This window comes from Notolepis coatsorum (assembly GCF_963971535.1).
Source record: "Notolepis coatsorum genome assembly, chromosome: 7".
NCBI classification, from domain to species: Eukaryota; Metazoa; Chordata; class Actinopteri; order Aulopiformes; family Paralepididae; genus Notolepis; species Notolepis coatsorum.
The window spans coordinates 29,612,828-29,631,770 of NC_140171.1; the positions used below are offsets into that span (position 1 = coordinate 29,612,828).

The window sequence follows — 18,943 nt, forward strand, 5'->3', positions numbered from 1 at the left end:
TGCTTCACAGTCAGCCAGTGGGCGAAGAGAGAGAGGAGGGGGGTGGGGGGGCCCACCCTCCCTTTCACCCCCTCACTCAGCCCACATCAACTGTCTTTGACTGTGTGGGAATGAACTCCAGTTCTCACAATGAGGCTCTTGGTGGTCAGCTGTGCTCCACTGATCTCCAGTTTCACACTCGACGTAGCGTGTCTCCTCTCAACAGCTACCACTGTCCATGTCGAGCCTGTTGAGTCCAGAGAGACCCTTCCTTCCTTTAGCCTCTGCTGTCCATGTCGAGCCCGCTGAGTCCAGAGAGACCCTTCCTTCCTTTAGCCTCTGCTGTCCATGTCGAGCCCACTGAGTCCAGAGAGACCCTTCCTTCCTTTAGCCTCTGCTGTCCATGTCGAGCCCGCTGAGTCCAGAGAGACCCTTCCTTCCTTTAGCCTCTGCTTTCCATGTCGAGCCCGCTGAGTCCAGAGAGACCTTTCCTTCCTTCTCTCACCTCCTGGCTTTACATCTCTCTCTCTCTCTCTCTCTCTCTCTCTCTCTCTCTCTCTCTCTCTCTCTCTCTCTCTCTCTCTCTCTCTCTCTGGAGGCATTATGTTTTCAGATTGTCTGTCCTTACGTCTGTACAAACGCCTGCCTGTCCATCCGTACATCTCATTCTCTTGAACACGATATCTCAGGAACGCCTTGACGGAATTTCTTAGAATTTGGCACAAATGTCCACTTGGACTCAAGGATGAAGTGAAAGAATTTTGGTGGTCCAAAGTCAAGGTCACTGTGACCTCACGTCTGTCCCATCTCTCATGATGCAATATCTCAGGAACACCTTGAGGGAATTTCTTAAAATCTGGCACACACGTCCACTCAGTACAGACTACTTCTTTCATTGGTCTAGGTTAACCACGTCCCCATGCTTAAGCTCTGCCCCTACACTTAAGCCACACCCCTTTCATATCACATGAACTGTTTGTTGTAGAGACGTATGGTCAGGCCCGGACTGGCCATCGGGAGCACCGGGAGTTTTCCCGGTGGCCTGGCCTGCACAGATATTTTTATTTTTTATTTTTTTTGTCAGGCCATTGTTTCTAGGTGTGGCGGCGGTGAGGCGCGATAGTTAGATAACCTAGGTGGGTGGGGAACAACCAGGATTTCACTGTCTGCGACAGAGTTGGAGAACTATCTGACTTCTCTCCCTCCACCGGATCACACACACCCAATGGAGCCGTGCTGGCTTGTGATTGGTGGAGGCGGGACCAGGCGATACAACTGATTGACAGCAGAGGCGGCGAATGGAATGGCAGATGGCACACACACTTTTCTGAAAGGAGTTGTTAAATATGACATTACAAAAAACAATATGTGGTGGTTATGATTGGGGCTGAAGTTGAATAAACAATTTATGAAAGAGAAAGTCAAAATAATTCCAAGATAATTCAAAGATTACACACCTTTGCCACATTGGCTACAAACATAATCACTGCAAACTGCAAAGTTATCAAAAAAAATAAGAATCTGATCAGACACAAGGGTTAAGTTGTTGTTCCCTTTCTAATTTCCTCAAAAACATCTAGTCTAGTTAATGTGATCAATATTATTTGACAATTGATGCTTTTTGTTGGACATTTCAGTCAGTGAGCTCATACTTTGAGCTCATTTTATAGTTAAAATGATTGAGACAACGCAATCTTCTGTCTTCGTTGTGCATGCATGCCTGTGCTCACCACACGCGATACATGTGTCACTATTCTGGCAGTGGCTACTGTTATTATAGTATTGTAATGAAAGGTCTATTATTTAATGTTTGTGTAAAGGGCTATTTTTACTGTTGATGGGTAGTGCATCAGTAAAGTGAATATGGTATTGTGCTCTTGCTCTGTTTGAATAGGTGGAGAGAGTGGTTAACTGTATTATAATAGTAAATAGAAAAATATGTTGTGCTCTTGCTTTTTTCTTTTTGAAGGTGGAGAGAGTAGCATTGCTAGTGCCACAACAGTTTTATTTGAGGTTCATAAGAGTACATTGTACTAAGCAATTGTTGGCTCATTAGTTTGTGATTCACATGCACTAAAATTAACCAGAATGCAGGAAATTAAGTCTTTGTAACAAAAAATGTCCGGGTGGGGGACCCCCAAACCCCCCGCTTAAAAAGTGGCCTGATTGGGGCTATATTTCGCACTATATCTCCCGGTATGAATTATTTTCCCAGTCCGGCCCTGCGTATGGTACATGACAATTAACTCAATACAGACTATTACTTTAATTGGTCTAGGTTAAAGGAAAACGCCAACATTTTGGGAGCATATCAACACCAGCCATGGGAATACTGTTTTCTAAATTGGGGAGGCTTTTAATTGTCAAGGTAAGAGGAATTTAAGACATGGTATCCATAAACTTCAATCGGTTCGGATCCTTTCGTGACTGTAGGGAACTGTAGGGAACTTGAGGGTACAAGTCTGACCCACTTCCAGTGATGAAGCTAAGCTAAGCTAACGGAGCGGGCGTTCCCTAAGCCTACTGCACGCACAGAGACAACAAAGGTATGTATCTTCTTGTCTAACTCCAGGGAAGATGGCAAATAAGCGAATTTCCCAAAATGTTGGTGTTTTCCTTTAACCATGCCCCATGCTTAAGCTCTGCCCCTACAATTAAGCCACACCCCTTCTATATCCTGTGAACAATTTGTCATAGATACTTGTGGACTCAGAGGGGAGATCCTGTTTCATTGGCTTATGTTTGCCCTGCCCCCTACACTTAAACCTCACCCCTTTTTGTATCTCAAGAACTGCTTGTCGTAGAGACTCGCGGGTGGCACCATTGGACTCAGTGGGGAAATACCTTTTATTGGTATATGTTTGCCTCTCCTACTCTTTTTAATTTTTTATTATTATTATTTTTTATGATATTTTTCCCCCTCCTTCTTTTTCCGATTTTCTCCCATCCCACTTTTAGTCGTTATGCCAATTCCCAACCCCCTTCCTGGTTGTTGCACACTTTCCCCTACTGTTGGTCCGAGAGGCCGGAGACTGTCACATGCTTTCCTCCGACGCATGTGCAGCCAGCCGGCAGCCAGTCTGGCCGTGCAGATTCTCACCGGGAGAGTGTAACGTGTGGAAGGTCGCACTACCTCTCTCCAGAACCTACCCTTGCTGAGCAGGCGCCCTGACCGAACTGTAGGGGTCGCTGTCCACAACGCCCAGGACCCACCCACGGCTCCCCTCCCCCTAACTCAGCCAAACGAGTTAGTATAGCGATCAGCCCGAGCCAAGGCAATGCTGACTCTCCGGGAGTCGAGACCGCAGCCTCTTGCATTGGTGACGAGCACAATCTCCGCTACCGCCCCAACCTCTCCTACTCTTAAACTCTTTTATAGATTCCTCTTTCTTTCTGTCGCTTTCTTTCTTTCTTTCTTTCTATGTTGCTTTGTGTCTCTTTTCTATATTTATATCTTTCTTTCTTTATATCTTTCTTTCTCTCTGTCTCCCACATCATTCTAACATCATTCTCTGATCATGTATATGTGACTCCCCTCATACAGACTCGCAGGCCTACGCACGTGTACACACATACACACACTCTTTCTCTCTTTCTCTTTCTGCACCATTTATCTCTCTCCCTCACTCCCTCCCTCTCTCCCTCTCTCTATCTCCCTTTCTCTATCTCTTCGTCTCCCTCCCTCCCTCTCTCTCTCTCCCTCACCCCCCCCCCCCCCTCTCTCTCAGGGCATGATGAGTGGAGGATCAGTCTGGTGGAACCTAACAACTCGCTCCACTGGACATGACATCGCTGATGAGTCATTTAACCCATACCTCCTCTCTCTTTCTTCTCTTTCATCCCCTTCACTCTCTCACCTCTCCCCTCCCTCCCTCCCTCCACAGCGCTCCCTCCAGACCCACGCCGCTGCCACTGCTCTATCCCACCTCCCCCTCCTGCTGCGCTGGTACAGCCGCATACAAGAGGTCCCGGGGGTTCCCAGAGCGGCCCTGGCTTGTGGGATGGTCCTCTCTGCCCCCACGGCCCCCATGCTCAGCCCCCTGGCGGCCCCGGCGGAGGCCCTCGTGACCGGTCAAGTGGAGCAGGAAGACGTGGGGAGGGCCGCCCAGGTTCCGTTTGTGGGAGGCCCCAGGCCCACGCTGACCAAACTGAAAGTAATTCAAAGTCAAAATCTCTATTTAACTTCTCTCCCTGTGTTTCTTTTTCTTTTTCTGTTTCTGTTTTCCTCTTCTTCTGGGATTTGCTGGCAAACATTGTTTTTCTTTGTAAACGGTTACTGGCAACACCACACACACATTTACACCCCCGCACGTGCGCTCGCACACACACACACACACACACACACACACACACACACACACACACACACACACACACACACACACACACACACACACACACACACACACACACACACACACACACACACACACACACACACACACACACACACACACACACACACACAGATACACAGACTGTCTTTATGGGGTTCCTTCCCCATCTGCTTCCCTAAGCAGCAATGATGGAGGGTTCAGGTACTCCAAGTGCTCGTTAAGTTGGCCACTCACTCCATAATTTAGCGCCTGCTGTCTGTGCCTGGTATTGTTAACACTTTCAGTGCCAGCAGGGGGCGCACGATTTAGTGCTTGAATGCCCACCATCCACTTCAATGTTAGCGTTAATAACGCCTAATCTATGTTTTAAATTATGGCTATGTAAATTATGGACTCGTTTTCCAGTCAACATTGTCGAAGCGGATTGTTTTTTTATCGGTTCATTTCCGTTTTATAGCATTTTGAAAAGCCCTCGTTTTCAAGGAAAATATAAATATTCCATGATAATCGCCCCTTTCTGGAATATTCTAGAATACACAAAAACTTTGTCATTTTTCGGCCTATTTATGAATCGTTTTCAAATAAACGCTAGATTATCGATAGTATATGTGTATGTATGCACGCTATATAGGCGATCTGAAAAAACGATTATCTGATTTCCTCAAAGCGATCGCGCACACACAGACCGATCACACATAGGGCAAACGCTGAGATCTCAGCGAATATAACTCTGATTATCCCAAGACTTGCAAAATAGATTCCTTACCTCAGATCAGATGTTCTCCAAAAAGATCATTCCAATTCCTGATCGCCATTCCAAAAATCGATCGCTTTTATTGATCCAACGCTACATACTGTACACATGTATTCCACGCTGTTCTGAGGTTCCACAATGAATCCGATCGGCTCGGGTTACATGCCTGAGAATTAAAATGTGGATTCCGGATCGCTAAAAAAAAATAACACGCTAATTGTCGTGGTGGGCATTCAGGCATTGGGCTGATAAAACGTCTTATCACGTGGTGGGCACTGAAAGTGTTAAGAGCATTGCTCCGCGTTATTGTTTTGGCTCATGAAAGACTATAGCGATTTGTAAAATTCATATGTGTCTTATCAAAAGCCAGAGGATGAGTGGCTTTAATCACAGGATTTGCGCGTCGAACGGTTTCTTCAACATCTGCTGGGGGTCTGTTTAGTTGACATCCTTAACACTTTCGATGCCGGCCGTGTTTTCCTTTTTACCCCCTTGAATGCCGCCACCCACTTCAATGTTAGCGTTAAAAATGCATAATCTATGTTTTAAATTATGGCTATGTGTCTAATCTGCCCGTCGCTTATCAATGACTTGTTTGCAGTCAACATTGTCGAAACGGATTGTTTTTTAATCAGTTCATATTCTTTTTATAGCATTTCGAAAAGTTGTCGTTCTCTCGAAAATTTGCGGAAAATAGAAAGATTCCCCCATAAACGGCATTTATTGGAATATTCTCGAATACTCGAAAGACACGTTGTCATTTGTCGGCCTATTTATGAATCGTTTTCAAATAAACGCTAGATTATCGATAGTATATGTGTACTTATGCACGCTATAGAAGCGGGCTGAAAAATCTATTCTCTCATTTCCTCAACATCACACACACACACATACACACATACAGGACACGCTGTTATCTCAGTGAATACAGCTCTGATTATCCTAAAACTGGTAACATAGACTCCTTACCTTAGATCAGATGTTCTCCAAAAAGATTATTCCAATTCCTGATCGCCATTCCAAATATCGATCGCGTTTATTGATTGATTATTGGCTGCTGTAAATATATATTCCACGCTGCTTTCCAATTCGCGATCACTTCCCTCATCATCAGATCCCTCGCCAGCATAATGGAGCCAGATGGCTCCCCCCACAGGGATCCAGCAGTATAATCGAATGGCCTGCAGTTACACAGGGATAGACGATAGGGGGCGGTATTTTCCCATCTGAGCTCCTAGAGGGTCTGCTGTACCAACGGGAGACTCGGTTGATGAAATATGAATTCAGATTGCTAATAAAAAAAAACAACGACAATTCGCGTCGTCGGCACTCAAAGTGTTAACGGTTCCTTCAACACCTACTGGAGGTCTGTGTCGTTTACATCCTTAACGGTTCCTTCAACACCTGCTGGAGGTCTGTGTCATTGACATCCTTAATGGTTCCTTCAACACCTGCTGGAGGTCTGTGTCATTGACATCCTTAACGGTTCCTTCAACACCTGCTGGAGGTCTGTGTCGTTGACATCCTTAACGGTTCCTTCAACACCTACTGGAGGTCTGTGTCGTTTACATCCTTAACACATTGTCTGCCAGGCATTGTGCCCATCTTTGTGCCCTCTCTGCCAGCGCTGTAAGCCTATGGAGTGGCTCACCTTCTTTGCAGGGCTATATTATTTTTTTATTTTTTTATATATTATCTTTCTTCCCCTCTTTTTCCCGATTTTTCTCCCATCCCACCCTTCCTGGTTGTTGCATACTTTCCCCTACTGTTGGTCTGGGAGACCGGAGACTGTCACATGCTTTCCTCCGACGCATGTGCAGCCTGCCGGCAGGCCAGCCTGGCCGCGCAGATTCTCACCGGGAGAGTGTAACGTGTGGGAGGCCGCACTATCTCTCCCTAGATCCTACCCTTGCTGAGCAGGCGCCCCGACCGAACTGTAGGGGTCGCTGTCCACAACGCCCAGGACCCACCCTTCAGCTTTCCCACCCTCTAATACTGCCAATTGTATTAGTGTGAGCGGCCAGCCAAGCTGATAGCAACGCCGGGAGCTGGATTCGAACAGGCAAATCCAGCTTCTCCGAACGCAATCTCCGCTACGCCACCTGACCGCGCGGGCTATAACTTTTTAAATATTATAGCTATATCGACATTACTATGGCCCATTCAACATCGGGTATCTATCGTTCCGGATGTGGGAACGTTATATTTTTCCATTCATACATTGTCGTGTTAGTACCCTCGTGAATATAAGTATGTTTTTAGACTATATAGCAGTAATTCCCAAAACGCGAGTTATAGGCCCGACGCATATGATACATTATCGATTGGCGTTTTGTTCCTATACACGCTATATTAAAAAATTCAAATATATATGATCGGTATACATTATGCTTCATCATGCATGAAGGAAAGGGGGGGGGGGTCGTTTATAATTCCTTGATTGTCAGTAACGGCTTTTTTTAGTATGGGTTGATACGTTGATCAGATGGATTGCAGTGAAATAAATAAACAATCGAGCTGAAAATAACGTTAGATTCCTCTTACCGTTCACCGATGAGACTGGAGGAATAATATTCCAATTATTTGACGTCGATCTGCTAGATCCATTTTCCGTTTGTATGAAGCAATAAACGCCGAAATCATATTGATTCTTGCGTTTCGAAAGCGATCCAATGCACTCGAGTGTGTATCTCTAGACCCACGTTACAATATATCTCTGCCGGAGGAATTTCCCAGATGCACCGAGCGCCACTTCCGGTTTGGCGTGGAGTGTAACTCGCCCAAAATCCACCAGGGGGCGGTATTGAGGCGTTGCAATATCAAGACAGGGTCCAGCTGCGTCCCGGAGGGAGGTTGGATGAATTATGAATGCCATGGCGAAAAAATGAAATATCGATCATAAAAACTAGTAAACTCGTTGTTGGCGTTATTAGATTGGTGGGCAATAACGAGTATACTCATTTTTGGCGCACAATGTGGTAACGGTTCCTTCAACACCTACTGGAGGTCTGTGTTGTTGACATCCCATTCTGCGCCAATAACGGGTTAAGGCGGGTTTCTCCGCCATGTGTTGTCTGCCAATAACTCCGTAAGGCGTTTTTGAGATCAATATTTCATATTTTCGTCATGGTATTCATATTTCATTCACGGAGTCTTGGCTGGGCCATCACAACTCTGCAACGCTTCAATACCGCCACCTCGTGGCCGATCGACGAGTTGCCAAACCGGAAGTGGCCGGAAGTGCTTGGTCCGTCCCCTATTTTCGTCCGGCCACTCGCTTATCGTCCCGGGGCTCAATACAGACACCGTGGATATTGATCTTTGCCATAACTCAATAATCAACATGATTTGGACGTGTATTAGTAATATACAACCCGGAAATGGATCGCATCGATCAACATCCCTAATAGCGATCTTTTTGCTCCACTCTCATCACCCAACGCTACGAGGAGACTGGGGTGAGTTTCAGCGTTTTTCTTTACCATTTTCGATACAAACTGCTCTGATCAATATATCCCCCATACTACATGAATCATTTAATGTCGGCCATTGAATTATAAACGACCCCCCCCCCCCCCCCCCCCTCCGTTCACCCGCAGATGATAAGTCATAACGTCTAGGACCATGTACAGTTGAAATTTTTAATATAACGTTGATCGGTATCAAACTGCATTTGATCATCTAATATATGCATTTATGCCTATTATCTCACGTTCTATGAAATACAGCAGAAAACGATAAAAAAAAAAATTTTATCCACTTTTTCTCCCATTTTCTATATTTTCTCCCATCCCAATTTCGTATCATCCAATTCAACCCTCCCCTGTCACGAACGCTGTTTCTTGCCTCCCACAAGCCGGCTGCAATGTGGACTAAGTCATACATAGCACAAGTCCCCTCCGGTACTTGAGGTAACAGCAGTCGCATCTTTTCACCTGCGCAGCTCGATCTCTCAGTGGCGAGGAGTAACGCGTGGGAGGCTCACGCTGCCCCCGACACTTCCTGATTCTACTGCGCAGGCGCACCAACCGACCTGTAGGAGTCGCTGTCCACAACGCCCGATCCCCACCCATCAGTTTCCCACCCCCTAATACGGCCAATGTGTATTAGTACGGACGGCCAGCTAAACTGAAAGCAATGTGGAGCGCTGGGCTCGAACAGGCAAGCCCAGCGTCTCCGTCATTCGTGGTGAGCGCCTTGCCCACTACGCCACGTAGCCGCCCGCGATAAAAACATATTATACTCTAGATGGTATTTTAGTATGAATGTGTGAATGAAAAAGTAAAACGTTCCTACATCCTGAACGATAGATAATTGATGTTGAATGGGCCATAGTAATGTCAATTTAGCAATACAATTTAAAAAGTTATAGCCCTGCAAAGAAGGTGGACATCTCCATAGACAAATAGCGCTGGCGGAGGATGGTTTAGGATGGATATAAGCCCGGCAGAGAATGGGTTAACAGTTCCTTCAACACCTGCTGGAGGTCTGTGTCGTTTACGTCCTTAACGGTTCCTTCAACACCTGCTGGAGGTCTGTGTTGTTGACGTCCTTAACGGTTCCTTCAACACCTGCTGGAGGTCTGTGTCATTTACGTCCTTAACGGTTCTTTCAACACCTGCTGGAGGTCTGTGTCGTTTACATCCTTAACGGTTCCTTCAACACCTGCTGGAGGTCTGTGTCGTTTACATCCTTCGCTAGGAAACCATAAGAAAGAGGACACACGTACCCGATGCCCAGCAGGATGAGTGCCGGATGAAACGATACCTTTTATTATACCTTTTATTATATATTGCATATTTCTTGCTAGAACTGTGTTTTTTCTTTTTATCGACTGACAAAATAGATTTTGTGCCTTTCCTTTATTGGCGAGAGGGAAAATTACTGTTACACTCCCCTCATTTGGTTATAGAATGCTGCAGCTTGCTAATCCTTGAGGACCTGTTTATTACCACTTAACACATTAGTGTATATTATTCACCTTAGTCTCATTCCAGGTGCAATAAAAAAAAGAAAAACACAGAATTCGATACGAAACACAATAACATTTTATAGCCAGCCGGGGCGACTCGCGGTAATAGCTTAAAACGCCCACATGACTGAGTGGAGGCAGCACACACACACACACACACACACACACACACACACACACACACACAGACACACGCGCACACACACACACACACACACACACACACACACACACACACACACACACACACACACACACACACACACACACACACACACACACACACACAGACAAACACACATCTCCTTTTATATCCATTGTAAAAATATGGTAGTGACAGATACACACACACACACACACAGTGTTAGCTGTCCTAACTCCATAGACGCCATAATTAGCGCTGAAGCGGTGCCGTAGTAACACTTCCAGCAGAAGCCAAGGAGGCCCAGCTGTGTGACTAACTGACCTCCCGCTACTGGGCCTGCCTGCTGTCCCGGGAAGATAAACCGGAGATTTCCTGCTGGCCTCGCCAATGTGATATTAAATGACAGGAAGAGAGGAAATATTGGGGTGGGGTTGGGGGTGGGGTGTCGTAAATGGACCGCGTTGTTGCAGGGTCAAATGAATGCCTGCATGTCAGCTCATATAAATGGACGGGCTCAAACATTAGCAGAGACTTCACACGTAGACACACACACACACACACACACACACACACACACACACACACACACACACACACACACACACACACACACACACACACTCATATAGATACACACACACACACACACACACACACACACACACTCATATAGAGACACACACACACACACACACACACACACACACACACACACACACACACACACACACACATACACACACACACACACACACACACACACACACACACACACACACACACACACACACACACACACACACACACACACACACACATATAGATACACACACAGACACGGCCCTCCATTCTTTGCCTGCCCGGAGGGATTACGAGGCTGGCTGTATGTCGCCACCATCATGTCTGCTGTGCAGCTGTTGTAATGGCCGGGCCAAGGTGTCCGTGTGTGTGTGTGTGTCTGTGTGTGTGTGTGTGTGTGTGTGTGTGTGTGTGTGTGTGTGTGTGTGTGTGTGTGTGTGTGTGTGTGTGTGTGTGTCCGTCCGCATGTGTGTCTGTGTGCCTGTTAGCCTACATGTGTGCATGTCTGTGTGTGTATATGTATGTACATGTGTCTTATGTGTGTGTGGTGTGCGCCTAACTGCGTGTCTACAGTGTGTGCGTGTGTGTGTGTGTGTGTGTGTGTGTGTGTGTGTGTACTTGTGTGTATGCCAGGCCTGAGAGTGCAGCAGAGACTGAGTGATCTGTAGAGGAACAGTGTGACACACAATCCTTCACCACTGCTATTAACCAGAGGCACCAGTCTCCTCTCTCCAGTGGATGGAGCTCCTAAACATGTCCCTCTTCTCTCACTACAGTAAACACACCAGTACCAGCTAATTGAAACACTCTCCCTGCACGCTTTCCCTCTGGACAAACACACTGCAGTTTACTCTACAATACAGCAGTAGTTCCCTGCAGAATTAAGGATGGATTTCATTTCACTGTTATTTGAAAAATTCAGACTTAAGTCCTTTTTTAAATTTGTATTCTATTTGCAGTTGTAAATAAAATTGCAGTCGATCTAAATCATATCTGAAAGTGATACATCATCACCTGAAATAATTACGTGTCTTTAACACTCCAACCTACTGTACCATCTACCATCTTTAGATAACTGGTCCTTAACACTCCAACCTACCGTCTACCATCTTTAGATAACTGGTCTTTAACACTGCAACCTACCATCTACCATCTTTAGATAACTGGTCTTTAACACTCCAACCTACCATCTACCATCTTTAGATAACTGGTCTTTAACACTCCAACCTACCGTCTTTAGATAACTGGTCTTTAACACTGCAACCTACCATCTTTAGATAACTAGTCTTTAACACTCCAACCTGCTGTCTTTAGATAACTGGTCTTTAACACTCCAACCTACCATCTTTAGATAACTGGTCTTTAACACTGCAACCTACCATCTTTAGATAACTAGTCTTTAACACTCCAACCTGCTGTCTTTAGATAACTGGTCTTTAACACTCCAACCTACCATCTTTAGATAACTGGTCTTTAACACTCCAATCTACCATCTACCATTTTTAGATAACTGGTCTTTAACACTCCAACCTACCATCTTTAGATAACTGGTTTTTAACACTCCAACCTACTGTCTTTAGATTAGGCTTGGAAACACTGTTCATCTCAAAGCTTAAAGATCCCATTCAGATGTATTTTAAACCCTTAAAATGTATATATTGAATAACAATTTGTATAAATATGGATTGTTCTTTCTAGGTACAGTCTAATTTGGGGTAATAATTATTTTGTACCGGGTAGGGCTTATGATTTTAAATTGTGGGCTGATTAAAGGAATAAGACAAATATAAGGGCATTTCTAATCCAGAAGATGATAATATTAAAACATTTGATGATCTGGTAATTATGTACATTATCCCCCATAAAAATATAGAGAAATAAGAGCTTTATTGGTTCTCATAAAAGTCAGTCCATGGTCATCCGAGCCCTATCATCACTGGAGAAAAATCTCATTAAAAATCCCTTTGGAAAAGGAATCATTTCGGCAATCTATAACCTTTTGAGTGATAGATCACCGGTATCCTCCGATTCTAAATTGAAAGCATGGGAGGGTGATCTACAAGAGCATGTGGCGCTGCATGTGAGGATGCTCAAACTGTTAATACACGTTTAAAACTGCTTCAGTACAACTGGTTAATGAGAGTATACATTACACCAGATAAATTTGACAGATTTAATCCCAATATTCCAGATTTATGTAACAGGTGTAGAGAAGACATGGAAACATCTTTCCATTGTATATGGAAATGTCCAATAATAAGGGAATCCTGTGAATATATGGCATATTGTTTTTTTCTTTTCTTGGCATATATCCAAAGAAACATGATATAAGACGTAGAGAACACATCTTTGTAGACATGTGTTTGTTACAAGCCAAAGGATTGATAGCAGTAACATGCAAAAGTAATGGGAGACCAAGTATTGGACAATGGTTTAAAGAAATGTCATGTCTACCTTTGAAGAAAATCACTTACACACTTAGGGACAAACAAGAGAAGTTTCAAAGTATATGGGGCCCATTCATAAAGTATACATATATATATATTTATTTTGTATTTGTATTTGTATAGATTTTTTATTTTATTTAAAAGAAATCTTGTAATAAACTGAAAACTCAATAAACATATTGTTGAACAACTCCTAAAACTAGCTTTGCAGCATAATATAAGATACAATATTCCTTTATTGATCCCCTTGGGGAAATTCAGGAATCCTAGCATCCCTACACCTTCACCCTCATTGAGAACTGAAGGAAATCACTGGTTTTCATATGGTTATGACAGACATGTATGTACTGTAAATATAGATATTCGTTTAACGGACCCTCTGTGTGTGTTAAACTCTAAAACTCTGAGACAGACATTTTCTCTGTAAGCAGGGCCTGTGGGATAGATAAGGCGAGCCAGGCACACAGATAAGGCGAGCCAGGCACAGAGCTCAGGGTCGACATTCTTGAGATGGCACAGTCTGGCCATCACTTGGAAGGGATTGGGGCAGGGCAGAGCGAGAGTAGGAGAGAGAGAGCGTCCCTTTTAAAGAGAGACGGCCGGTGCCAGGGGTGAGCGAGAGAGTTAGAGAAATATTGCGCGAGAGACTTTAAGCTGTGAGTCTTCCGGTAACAGAGCCAGGCGATTTGATTTTTTTAATGTAGATACTTTTTTTGGCATTTTATTGCTTTATTGGACAGGCCCGGCAGAGAGGAAGGATGGGAGAAGATATGGGGGGGGGGGGGGGGGGCATGCAGCAAAGGAACCTGGGACGGACGGCCGCGTTGCACTGCAGCACAGTTACGTGGTGCACCACCCTGGCGCCAGCCAGACACGTTTTTGACAGCGAGACAGACTGACATCGAGGCTGGAGGGGGGAGGGGAAAGCCACGAGGAGAGGCCGCCACAAGGACAGGCCGCAAGCGTGAACCTAGGAGAGATAGCAGGACCACCAACGACAGAGATATAATGTATTAATCTAGTTTCTTATACCACCAAAGACTCTCATTCTGTACGAGACGCTATGTTTATGGAAATAAACATCCTGCTGATATGAGACGGCGACTCCAAGTACATTATTTTGTCCGGACGCATTAACGGGGACAGTGTTACAGCCAGTAAGATTGCCTCAACAAACAACAAACAAACACAATGCAGAGAGTTCACGGAAGGTGATAACAATCAACGAGGAAGCTGTTAACACCATAATCTTACAGAATGCACAGGTTTTAGGAACATACAACTCAGCAACAAACACCCATTGCTATTTACGAGGAATTCTGAGTCGGCAGGATATATTCCTTTTCGAGACATGTCAATACCTACTCAGCTTTCTGTGTATATGCTGAAGCTGAAGGTGTGAAGTTACCACACATTAGACCATGATGAGAGGTCCACACACACGCAACTCAGATTTCAGGGAGCACAGAGAGGCTCTCCCTCTCCAGGGGAAGAATGTGAAGAAGGCACACACTGACGATACGCACACATAACCATCTGTATAATCAAATCATGCCTCCATAAAACATTTTTATGTGGAGGGGAAGACATATGGTTCTTCATCTGCATGATTAGTTTCATTCACTTTTTTTTTTTTTCCTCAAACCTTTTATTTAAACTCGAAAGGCAACTGAGGTTTCCCTCATTTACAGTCACATTGAGTGTACATATAGCAATAAGCATAAAGCATATAAAATCACACAGCATATAAAATAATAACAATAAGACAACAAGGCGAGGCAAAAGTAAGGATGACAAATCAATTAAAACATGTACAACTTGATTGACAAAGGTTGGAGTTCAAGGTTTTAAACTCTGCAACGGAGGGGAGAGCAAGCTTTAAGGACTGTTGGAGTTCATTCCATGAGCTAGAGGGGCATCAGAACAAAATGCACCTTTACCCTGTTCTGAGCAAACTCAGCGCTGGCGCGATATGCGTGATGTGTGGTTAAAAGGCCAGCGTTCTAAAGTATAGGAATACGTGGCGGTGTTTGCAGGGCTATAACTATATTCTATATTATAGCTATGGATACAATACTATGGCCCATTTGACATCGAGTATCTATCGTTCAATATGTGAAAAAGAAAAAAAGAATTCATCCATACATTCCCGTTTTATACCGTGGTGAATATAAGTATGGTTTTAGAGCGGTCTACGGTAATTCCTGGGAGGCTGGTAATAGCCCGCAACGTGTATTATACTAAATGCATTGGCGTTTCTTCCCTACACACGCTACAATAAAAAAATCAAATGCATATGATAGGTTTTATGTTCCATCATGAATGCATGAATGGGTGGGGGGGGGGGGTAGTTTTTTTATGCTTTGATCTAGGGCTGGGCGATATGGCCAAAAACGTTATCGCGATAAAATTATAAAATTATTTTCATATAACTCGATATCGATAATTATCGTCGATATAATGTCTGTCAAGTTTAATTAACTTCTTATGCCCGGCGGCGATGGACGGGCTATTAATAGCATAGATATATATAATAGACTTGTTTTGCTGCTGCGAATGTTGATGTCGTCATCAGTCCGCGCACGTTAGCAGTTAGCCGACAGACTATGTACTAAATATTACCCTAAAATACTCTCTTCCGCCCCAATATATTGAAACGACGTCCACTGTATACCCCACACTACTATAAACGTGGCCTCAGAATTCACGACACACACATACTCGGCACGTAAATATATAAAATAGTGCAGCGCAAGCTAGTTATCCTAGCCAGCCTGTTGTGTCTAAGCGGTGTATTCCATGACAATGTAATAAATATTACCCTAAAATACTCTCTTCCGCCCCAATATATTGAAACGACGTCCACTGTATACCCCACACTACTTTAAACGTGGCCTCAGAATTCACGCCACACACATACTCGGCACGTAAATATATAAAATAGTGCCGTGCAAGCTAGTTATCCTAGCCAGCCTTGTTTACTACTAGAGTCCTACCTCTCTACCCAGAGGTGCACCGCGGGTCTCCTTCACTGTCAGCCATCTCCTTCACTGATTGGTTGTTAGTGCGTGTGCTGATATCCAAGCTTGGAAAATCGATATATCGAAACTTTGCGACCACGTTTCATGTTTATTTCGAGGAAATAATTTATCGCGATAGTTATCGTTATCGTTTTATCGCCCAGCCCTACTTTGATCGTCACCAACGGAATACGTTATGGACTAACGTTACACACATACGCTCGGATCGCAATGAAGACATTCTTGGATCAACACAAGATTGATATATTGATATATAGCCCTTACCTTGACTAGGATGTACCCCAAAAATAATATTCCAATTATCTGATCGCCATTCCAAGTATTGATGTCCATCGTGTCGCCAACATAATCCACCACAAAACATGGATCGGGAGTATTTGATTCTTCTCAATCCGAGCGTTATAACCGCTCGTCCTGCCCAGAGAAAAATAGCTGACCCGGACCCATATAATCGACGCACAGCCCAAGACACAAGGTTTCAAAGGGTGCTCGATACCGCCGCCTGGTAGGATGCGGCCGGTATTGCACTTTTTGCAATCTCAGACTCATTCCCTATGATAACACCAGGCTCCCTGGATGGATAATGAATCGAAATATCGAATAAAAGAAATAACGATGAAAACCCGACTTTTCTCGGGTTTGGCGCTCAAGCGTCGGCGAGTAAACCTGACTTTACTCGTGGTTGGTGTCCAATGAGTTAAGGACCCAGCCAGTCACTAGAATGGGTGCCATAGGTTCCAAAATTCCATTCCAATAATGATGTAGTGTAAATAGAAGTTGCACTTCCCAAGACTAATTCCAATGAAATGGTACTAAACTATTGAATTGAACTTACCGGTAGTTGAATCAAATTAATACACTGAAAGAATATATAAGTATGTAACTATTCTATATCCTAGATTTCACCCTCCCCACTATCTCCCATCTACAGTATGCCAACAGTTATAATGCACTTCTGACTAAATGATATCCAGCAACAAAACCGTTCCACACTCAGACGGGTGTCCCTGGGACTAAATCATTTTAAATGGGGGTCCGTGGCCTAATCCACAGATCTATTTCAGGGGTCCTTGACATGGGGGAAAAAACGATTGAAATCGCCTGTTTCTTTTCTCCCTCCTCTCGCGCTCGCCTACGCGGTGCGATATAAATCATGGGTATAACTGCTGGGAATAGAAGGTGAGGCACCGCAGACTGGTGATCATGTGTTCTGTAGGTGGATCCTATAAGCACACCTCTGCAAGGCCACCGCTCTGCGGGCTGACCTACTGTGCGGCTGTCATAGAAGATGTTCCCATGTCATGAGAATACATTTTTTTTTTCTTTCTAACAAATAACAGTTTTCCACTGTACCTTCCTCCCTTTACACAGGCCTGGGTGACCTCTCAGCCTGAGTCCATTCATCAACCCACTTTTCATTCCCCTGACAAAGAGAGAGAGGAGAAGACGATGACACTTTCAGGAGCGCAATACCTTCTCCTCTTTTCCCTGTTTGACCATAGCCATTCTGCGAAACCTACCGGTGCGAGGGGGTGCGCGTGAGGAAGGACGGAGGAGCATTAGCTCTCCCTAGGGAGGAGGAGTGAGGAGGGACGGAGGAGCGTTAGCTCTCCCTAGGGAGGTGGAGAAGGAGTAAGGAGTGTCAAAGTAACACGTTGTCCTCCAGCGTAGCGAGAGACCAGAACGTGGTAACCGCAGGCACTTAACAGAGAACGCTGACTTCCCCGCCGTAAAATAAAACGCTTCATTACAACCGCTTCGACCGCAGAACCTGGATGCTGTGGAGGAGTTTCTATGGTAACCTGTGTGTGTGTCTGTGTGTGTGTGTGTCTTCCGCCCCCAGGAGAGTGGCATCGAGGCAGTCTTCTCCCCCCATCCTTGCCCTGCATGGACCCTCCCATGGGACAGTTTACCAGGAGCTGTCAACCCCACGGAAGGTAAACCTCCGAGCTCCCCCTTTGCTCTCTGCCTCTTGCTCTTTCCATTGCTTTCTCAACCCTTTATTGCGCCCTCTGTTTCTTTCTTTCTTTCTTTCTTTCTTTCTTTCTTTCTTTCTTTCTTTCTTTCTTTCTTTCTTTCTTTCTTTCTTTCTTTCTTTCTTTCTTTCTTTCTTTCTTTCTTTCTTTCTTTCTTTCTTTCTTTCACATAAATGTTTGCATAAAACCGTCTCTTATACCACGGCTCAGTAAACCATTAACAACCCCCCCTCCTCCTCTCTAAGAACAACACCCCCTTCCAGATGATGCACAGTGAGTCTCTGACCAACCAAGCCTCTTTAACCTGAATGCATTTTCCCACGAGTGCCCCTAATGAATTTCAAAATGCCTGCCGTGATGCCTCGCTAGCTTGTGGCTAAGTGGGAAAAAGGCTTGCAACAGAGGCAGACGCAGAAATCAACACACATGGAATGATGTGTGTGTGTGTGTGTGTGTGTGTGTGTGTGTGTGTGTGTGTGTGTGTGTGTGTGTGTGTGTGTGTGTGTGTGTGTGTGTGTGTGTGTGTGTGTGTGTGTGTGTGTGTGTGTGTGTGTGTGTGTGTGTGTGTGTGTGTGTGTGTGTGTGTGTGTGTGTGTGTGTGTGTGTGTGTGTGTGTGTGTGTGTGTGTGTGTGTGTACAGATGTCGGTTGCTTCGAGAGCGGCTGACAGGTAGTGGAGGTGGTGTTGATTGCGGTCCCAGGTGCCGCTGGTGA

General features: G+C 44.8%; 1 protein-coding gene across 2 annotated transcripts in view; it reads left to right on the top strand.

Moving 5' to 3' along the window:
• Positions 1 to 18,943, top strand: part of gstcd (glutathione S-transferase, C-terminal domain containing) — a 183,524-nt gene that overhangs the window by 24,846 nt on the left and 139,735 nt on the right. Inside the window, exons 4-5 of one of the 2 annotated variants that reach the window (XM_084317986.1) lie at positions 3,864 to 4,133; positions 18,098 to 18,191. In XM_084317986.1, the coding sequence (XP_084174112.1) occupies positions 3,864 to 4,133; positions 18,098 to 18,191 (364 nt within the window). The remainder of the gene's footprint in view (positions 1 to 3,863; positions 4,134 to 18,097; positions 18,192 to 18,943) is intronic. The other variant, XM_084317987.1, reaches the window with a different exon arrangement.